The sequence below is a fragment of the Sardina pilchardus genome, chromosome 11 (genome assembly GCF_963854185.1).
Source record: "Sardina pilchardus chromosome 11, fSarPil1.1, whole genome shotgun sequence".
NCBI lineage: Eukaryota > Metazoa > Chordata > Actinopteri > Clupeiformes > Clupeidae > Sardina > Sardina pilchardus.
The window spans coordinates 4740891-4749187 of record NC_085004.1 but is presented as its reverse complement, the minus strand read 5'-3'; the positions used below and the strand labels follow the sequence as shown (position 1 = coordinate 4749187).

Below are 8297 nucleotides of genomic sequence, written 5' to 3'. Positions count from 1 at the left end.
ATTATTTTTGCTGAGATAATCTGTGACAATGCTTGTTCAGTGTTTTTTCTGACTTGTCAACACATAAGATTTCATTTCTCCCCATGGAAATGTTTGACCATATCCACACAGAGAGATTTATTTCCTCTGCAACTCAACATCTCCATGAGAGAGAGAGAGAGAGAGTGAGAGAAAGAGAGAAAGAGAGAGGGAGAGAGAGAAAGAGACTGAGAGACAGAGAGCGTGACAAAGACAGATATAAATCCACGCCGAGACGAAGACGAGGAGGATTATATCTCTCGGCCCTCCATTGTGTCTTTCGATAAGTAAACCACCCAGTAGACCATGTTGAAGGCCCCAAAGGACACTGGGAAGAGGATGCGTGCATATTTGTCGATCTTGCTGGTGCCGCCTGTGGCAGGAGCGCTCTGCTTTGCGTCCATCTTGCTCTGGATGTGCTCCAGCTTCGGCCCCAGGAGGTTGTGGAGGGAAGGCGCACCCCCCTGGGCACTGGCCCCCATCCGGCCCCCCACGGTCGGGGTGGAGGGGGGCGCAGGTGGGGAGATTTTGGAATTGGAGGCTGTAGTGAGTGAGTTGGGGCCGGTTGGAGCGAGGGTGGAGGAGCTGCCGGTCATCCCGGTGTTGGACGAGGCTTGCCGTCCGCCCTTTACCACGGTGCTATTGTTGCCGCTGCTGCCACTGCTGCTGCTGGCTGAGTCGGCTTTCTTGGAGTCACTCTTGGAGTCCGAGCGGGACGAGGAGTTGTTCAGCCGTTTCCTAAGGTTGCCGTTAGTGTCCGAGTTTTGCTGTCAAGGAAAGAGAGAGGAGAGATTGAGAGCAACTGTATGACCAAACACAGTAAAATACTATCAGTTTCCCTTTTCCTCCAGGTCCTTAGTTTAAGGTTGATAAAAAGGACATGATGCCTTAGTTTAAAACTCTTATGGATTACCTGACAAATTATTCTTGTAATGAGTTACCAGATTATTCAACCGGTCCGAAATGTCTGACCTCCTACAAGGAGAATTGCATTGGAACGCCAGTCGAAGACGGAGTTCCTACTTGCCAGGTCGGGCAAATCGATTTTTCCCCTGACTTCATTGAGATGCAGTAATATACAACAATGGCAGCGTACATTTACAAAGAGGCTATTGAAACAGAAAAGGAGGGCTGTGTTCTTAGTATGGGGTCTGTTACCTCATACGTTCTTTTTCCGTTTCTGATTGGTTTATATAAGCAAGGAGGCTGGACTGCAAAATTGCCTTTGCAAAAATGCGTCATGACAATTGGGAGCACTTAGACTCGGCGCAGTAATAGCCTCACTCTTGCACTTTCAGTTTCACTTTGGAGTGAGGATATTAGTCCACCACACAATATAGTTATCCCTCTTACCTGCTTAGAAATGCACCACATTTTATTTTGTCTCACCATACTTGGTCGTGTGACTACTTGTGTAACTGTATTTGAATAGGGAAAACATGGAGGTGTTTGGTCGCTTCTAACTACATCTCTGTTTGGATCCTAATGAATGAACTGGGCTAGCTAAGTGTTATCAAAGTAGCGCCGTGCACCAGAGCCAGTGAGTGCACGCATTGAAACCTGAGAGGTATGTATCAACTCGTCTTAGTTAAGGGAATAACATAGTTTAATATGAAAATACGGTGAAGTGTTCCTTTAAGAAGCTCTTAGGTGCTAGGAACTTCTTAGGAGCGCTCTAAGAACGTTCTAAGAACGCTCCTAAGGAGTTCTTAGCACTTAAGAGCTTCTTAACGAATCTGGGAAACGCGGCCAATATGTGCCTAATGGCCATGCTATGCTGTACACATAAACAGATGATTCATGTTTGCAGAGTACTGTAGATGACAGTACAAATAAACAATCAGACTGGCCTAATTTTACTGCTGCAGGTGCAGGGGTGGAGAATATGAAATGATTTAGTTAGTCAGTCAGCCTGTCAGGCTTACACATAACCCTTTTAAAAAGAACATTAGCACACTGCTTGTACAGTCCAACAGCTCAAATGGCTCTCACCCACTTCAACAGCCTGGCCCAGAGCTGGAGTGGGTCACAGTGAGAGTGGGTGTGGCTCTCAATTAAGCCATTACAGACCATTAGACCTGGGTCCTTACAGATACACGCGCGAACACTGTTGTTCATGTACTTCCTAGTCTGCTTGGAGTACATCCATATACTTAGTGTGGAAAAGTCTCCACAGTCACAGAAAAAAATGGAAGCCTTCCGGATATCTGCATAGAGAGTCACTTGTACACCCTCTGATGTTCAAAATGGACATAACCTGAACCACAGCATACTGTAGCGTACTTGTAGACACGCGAGCTGGCCTCACACAGCTAACAAGCAGACAGCTCATATTGGACTTCTTGCAGTGAGTGAACTGAAGCACAATTAGCATCCTCACAGTATCAATGACTGAAATAACACACACAGGCAGTGGTTTTGATTTGCTGGAGAGCACTGAATCATAGAATCACAGCAAAAAAAGTATACTTTCAATGATTCACTCTCATTATATAACATGGAGCAGCATGGGGCGCCTTTGGGAACGCGAGTGCTTGGAGGGAGGCCTGAGCATTATACAAATGCATTTGTGGGAGGTGTTTGAGTGAAGCGGAGCAAGGCGAGTAGGCGTGAGGGGGAGGCGTCTATCAATATTGAATTTTGAAAGCAACTCTCCGCGGCAGGGCCGGGGCGGGGGAGATGACTAAGCTGGACCCAGTGTGGCGGCGGAGCGCCAGCAAATCTGGCTAGTGCAGCTGGTCCTGCTCAAAGGGCTCTGCGCTCAAGTGAGCACAGGGGAGAGGCGCCCGGTGGGATCGCTGGGGCTCCGTGTGCTTTGCTTTTGCATCATGTTGTCCTTGTGCATCAGAGTAGGCCTCCAGCATTTGAGTTATTATGGAGGTGAGGGAATGCACTGGCCTATGGGGAGATAATATGTCCTGAAAGAGCTGAGTGCCTCATTTATTTATACTCCAGTTCAGAGGAGCCAATACTTTTACCAGTATGTTTGGAAGAATGAGTGTGTGAATGGGTGCGCGCACACACACTTCTACGCATTAGAGATTGTGTGTGTTTGTATGTGTGTGCGTATGCGAGAGAGGTGGAGGTAGAGAGAGAGAGAGAGAGTATGTGTATGTGTATGTGTGAAAGACTGTACAGTATGTGTGCGTGTGTTCATACAGTATGTGTCTGTATCTTCTACATGTAAGCAAATGTCCAGGCATGCAGAAGCTTCCTTGTGTGTGTTCCTGTTTGTGGTAGTGGTAGTGGTGGTGGTAGTGGTGGTGGTGGTGGGGGGCTCTCTAGGAAAAGATTATTAATCCCCCCACCCACCCCACCCCCCATCCCCTCGCACCCACTTCACTTCACATTGGCTCTAGAAAACCTACAGTATACTGTACAGATGTGCACTGGCTCCGTTGCTGTGGCAACCCACTAATCCACCAGTGTGGACCTCAGTTACTAAAACCACATACCCACACGATTACTCCATATTGGGCCTTTTATCTCTCTCTCTCTCTCTCTCTCTCTCTCTCTCCCTCTCTCTCTCCTTTCCTGTATGTGAGATTGTAAGAGATGATGCTGTGGTGTGCGTGAGTGTTTGAGTCAGTAGCTGACCACTCATGAACTGATTATTCCAGAATTTGTTTTTCTCTTCAAGGGCTTTAATGATATGAGTGTCCAGTAAGAGCAACAGCGGTCATTCATGTGAGAAGGGCTGTATGATTAAAGTCCGACTCCACAGTTCATAAGAACATAATGATGTCCTCCGTGTAAGTGAGACAGGACCACCACATGCACGGCCACTTTTAATGGGCAGAGCCATGTATCAGGAGAGAGGCCTCTTTAGGACGTGAATACTGTGCTTAGATGTTCTGAGGGGATAATATATTTAAGCCCTTGCGTTGGATTACACATGGCGTGCATTGAGCCAAACAGACAGCTGGGACGGTTCACCTGAATGTATGTGCCTGGAACATTTTGCACGCTGTGCTGTACTACGCTGTGCTGTGCTGTGCTGTGCTGCTTTTTTCAGGGTTTATCACCAGGGTAGATGTATTCTTTACGATGTTATGTATCTAAGTAGACTTGTTAAACACGGTGTTCTGTCTGGCTGCAACAGCCTACTACTGTAAGTCAGAATGAGAAATGCAACTCCAGGACCTGTCTGTGGAGAAAGTAAATCTCTTAGCATGTGCCACAACTAAACAGCATCCCACCAATGTTACATCCTAATCTCAAGCCCGGTATCCTAGAGGATATGCTACTAACACAGCATCTCACCAATATTGCATCCTAGTCTCAAGCCCTGTATCCTAGAGGACATGTAACAGCATCTCACCAATATTACATCCTAGTCTCAAGCCCTGTATACTAGAGGATATGTAACAGCATTCCACCAATATTACATCCTAGTCTCGAGCCTCTTGGAGGACATGTTACTAACAGCATCCCACCAATAGGACATACCCGGAGGACATACACATTGTGTGGTTGCCTTTGGTGCCCCTATAGTGTAGTTGCCATAACAAATCATAGGGTGCATACGTGTCTTCACAGAGCCTCATATATCCTCTGACAATGACACTGGCATCACTGTGACCCCAGTGAACCTATGGCTGTGTTCCAATTCACATACTTCTGTGCTTACAATACCTAATATGAGAGCACAAGCGCTGTCTAAAAACATGTTGCATGACAGCAGTCCAAAATTATTTATTTTCTGAAATAGATTTGCTCTCAAACGGCACACACTCACTCAAAAGCAAAGGCATAATTAGAGAGAAAGAGAGACATAGAGAGAGAGAGAGAGAGAGAGAGAGAGAGAGAGAGAGAGAGAGAGAGAGAGAGAGAGAGGGAGAAAGGACACACGGCAGCCAAAGAGCAAAATGTCCATCCTGTCAGAGGCGATCTCTCAGCAGCATGTGCGCGCAGGTACGGGGCTACGGGCCTGCAGCTGTCAATGCACGCCACTTCTAATCCCGCGCCTGCAGCTTAGAGAGATATTATCCCTTCAAAAGTCTAAATATGTCATGCATGCCCTAAATATGCTGCTCTCTTGTAATTTCACATTGCATTAGAGCTAAAAGGTAACGCTTTTCGTGTCGCCTTCAATTATAAGACCTTTACAATCCTATTAGGGCCGCCAAATGACAAGTCCCACAAGCTTCAGGACCGCTCATGACAGCAGAGAAACCAAATGAAAGTACGACACATAGGGAGGTTCACATTGGTCTTCATAGAAAGAATAAAAAGCGTCACACAGGAAACTGTGCTCACTAGGTGTTGTGTTTTATCAATATGTTCCGTGTATTAGTGAAAAAGAGCATAATGTAAGCATCATTAGCATTCATTTAGTTTGTACTGGCTATGACACCTTTCTGTGTTTATTGTGTGTATGTCCTGCTTTACTGTTTAGGTTCAGGAACCATGTTACTGTTACGGAACCTTACTGCTGATGATTATGACTATCAGCACATAAACAACAAATCTCTAACATCTGCAGGAGAATGCCTTCCAGAATCATTTGCATTTAGCTCCAAGAGGCTGTAGGTTACAGTGATTTTAGAACAGCTAAAAGGTGTTTTTTTTTTGGCATGACACAAGGACAAAATACTACATACTTTGCAAGATTTCATAAAATAAAGGCAACGAGCAATGAAAAGCAATGATAAATTCAATGATTTATTCATAGATAACCAATCTTCCGCCAAGAAACATATTTCTTCTATCAGAATCGTTGCCAAGCAACACCGAGACGCAGCAACTCTAACTTTTGTATCAATTCACACAGAATGAGATGTGGTCAACATGAAGGGTTGCGTTGGACTTTACAATGGCAACACGATTCAGCCAATCAAAATGATCCATTTTAGAAAGATAATTAAGCTTATCAGTGTCATGTGTGTGTCCTTTTGCCTCTGACTGAATTCACACAACATCTGGTCGCTCCTCTGTAATGGTATTATCTGTGATCTTAGGGGCTCTCTCTCACCTGCAGGACCTCCTCCGTGTCTCTGTCCTTGGCGTTGGCCTGGGCTGAGTGCACCGGGCACTGCTTGGCCAGCTTCCTCTTGGCCCGCTCCGCCTGCGCGTTGGTGAAGTAGTTGACGGCGGCGAACTCGATGAGGGCGGAGAAGACAAAGGCAAAGCACACGGCGATGAACCAGTCCATGGCGGTGGCGTAGGAGACCTTGGGCAAGGAGTGGCGGGCGCTGATGCTCAGGGTGGTCATGGTCAGGACTGTGGTGATACCTGGACAAACAATCAACATCCCGCCAAAGATGAGGAACATGACACTGAGTTCAGTAGATTAGTCAGGAACTTGTACTCTAGCTCAGAGAACACCAATTGAGTTCTGACAGCTCAACAACAACAGCTGAGTGCTGACACCAGCAAGAGCATGCCTTTGATATCCATTTCATTTAACAGATAAAATCACCTGTTGGATAAAATACATGTAAATAAAAGTGCATTAACAGCAATGATGAAAATGAGGCAAGACAGTCACCACATTCATTCTAGGACCAGAGCAATAAGCCACCACAGTCATGGCACTCTGTACATGTTTCTGGCCAGGGAATATACTGTACTCGATCCATGTCCATCACTCTTCTGTCCAAAACCTTTAAGTGGACATAATGACCATCTGATGACAGAATGATCACAGTATAGCATATTCTAGAATTCTGCATCTCATTCCAGAGAAGTAAACAAGTTTGCCTAGAATATAATACTTAGTGGAGAGAACCACTTTTATTTGGCTTGTTATGAAATGAAAATCACAACAAAGATTTTAGTGCAGGACATGAATCCTGAATGTCTGGACATGAGGGAATGTGCTCTCCCCTATACTGAGTGGACACAAGGCTAACACATTTCTGTTGTTGATGGTCCAGCACCATTACAGTGTTTTATGGTTTCATAAACACTAAATGCATTTTGTAGCACAGTATGACTGAACAAGAACATATCTCTATAGTGTGTTCAGTGCCAGGAACACCCTAGCATCAATAGCTCTTGGGAAGCTAGGATCAGTGAGACTCACCGGAATCGCTAAGCTCAAAGCCAGCCATCCACACATTATCAAGCATTTAGACTCAATGGCCCCAGTCTGAGATCTTGAAGGAATTAAGCCATGACTCAAAGTCAAGAGTTGAGCAGTAGAGCCTCTTGCTTTGTGTATGAGGGGAGCCTTTCTGCTATTATGAAATGATAACCATGCAACCCCTATAGCTCAGGATTATGCCATTACAATCACTGGGAGCTAAGCTCTCTGGCCAATTGACCTACGGATTTCTAACAAATATCTGTAATGTGATTTAAGGTAAGCTTCTTTGTGTCACATATACAGCACAAACTGCACCCTGCCCCGCTTAAACATGCTTTATGATGCCCTATAATCTGCACTGGTGGCAAGATGAAAATCTGTCAATCATCCATCATACTGTAGGTGTGGCAAATCACAACAGATCCGCATAGGAAAAGAAAATGGCTCTCCAGTTATTAGTTGCAGCGATTAGTCTTGATGATTAGTTTGAATAGTGCGAGATTATTTGTGCGATTACTCTCTCCATGCGCTCTGAAGGAGCATGCACATTCCAATCAGACACGGCCTAATCTCCAGAGGTGATGAATGGAATTAAAGACACAGCAGATTGTGTTATTCTAGTTGACTCTAATCAGCCGTCCTAAACAACGCAGTCTTGATAAGCCTTTCCAGGATTCTCCAGATATGTGCTCTACGCCGCTAAAGCACGAGCAGTGACACACTTCCTGGGCTCCAGGTGGTCTGGGAAGCGCACGGCGACGCATGCGATGGAGACTGTCCAGACGCGAGCGGCACCTTTGGTCTCACCAGGGCAGACATTCCCTGACGGAGCAGCTCGTGTCACACACGGCACGGCCTCACTAGAAGAGACTCCGTCGTGACCAATGTCCCTCCACCGACTCGAGGGCCCCCACAGTGAAGACGCATTGAGAGCGCCGGAGCTCAGGGGTCTAGTGCTATCACGAGTCATGCCTCGCTACGGCCCGCCTCAACAGTAACGCAGCCAGACACATTGAGGGTATGAGGAGGAAGAGGGGCTCAGAAAGGGAGCGCGCTGCCTGTGCCCCCACACTGGCACTCATGCCCAGGCTGCTCCAGACACAGCTCAGATGAGCGCCATTGTGCCACATTATCCACGCGCAATTCAAAACGCTTTGTATCTGATCCTCCATGTACACGCTGTGTAGGGGTTTGTAGAGAACTATCCCCACGCATTTCAAGGTGGTGGTTGTGTAAAATTGTCACATAT

The 8297-nt window shown here is 46.2% G+C and overlaps 1 protein-coding gene across 1 annotated transcript in view; it reads right to left on the bottom strand.

Annotated features, from left to right (window-relative positions):
- Positions 1 to 269: 269 nt before the first annotated feature.
- The window catches only part of gabra4 (gamma-aminobutyric acid type A receptor subunit alpha4), an 18012-nt gene continuing 9984 nt past the window's right edge, over positions 270 to 8297 (bottom strand). Inside the window, exons 8-9 of the mRNA XM_062549007.1 lie at positions 5993 to 6252; positions 270 to 785 (exon numbers count right to left, since the gene is read on the bottom strand). Of these exons, the coding sequence (XP_062404991.1) occupies positions 270 to 785; positions 5993 to 6252 (776 nt within the window). The remainder of the gene's footprint in view (positions 786 to 5992; positions 6253 to 8297) is intronic.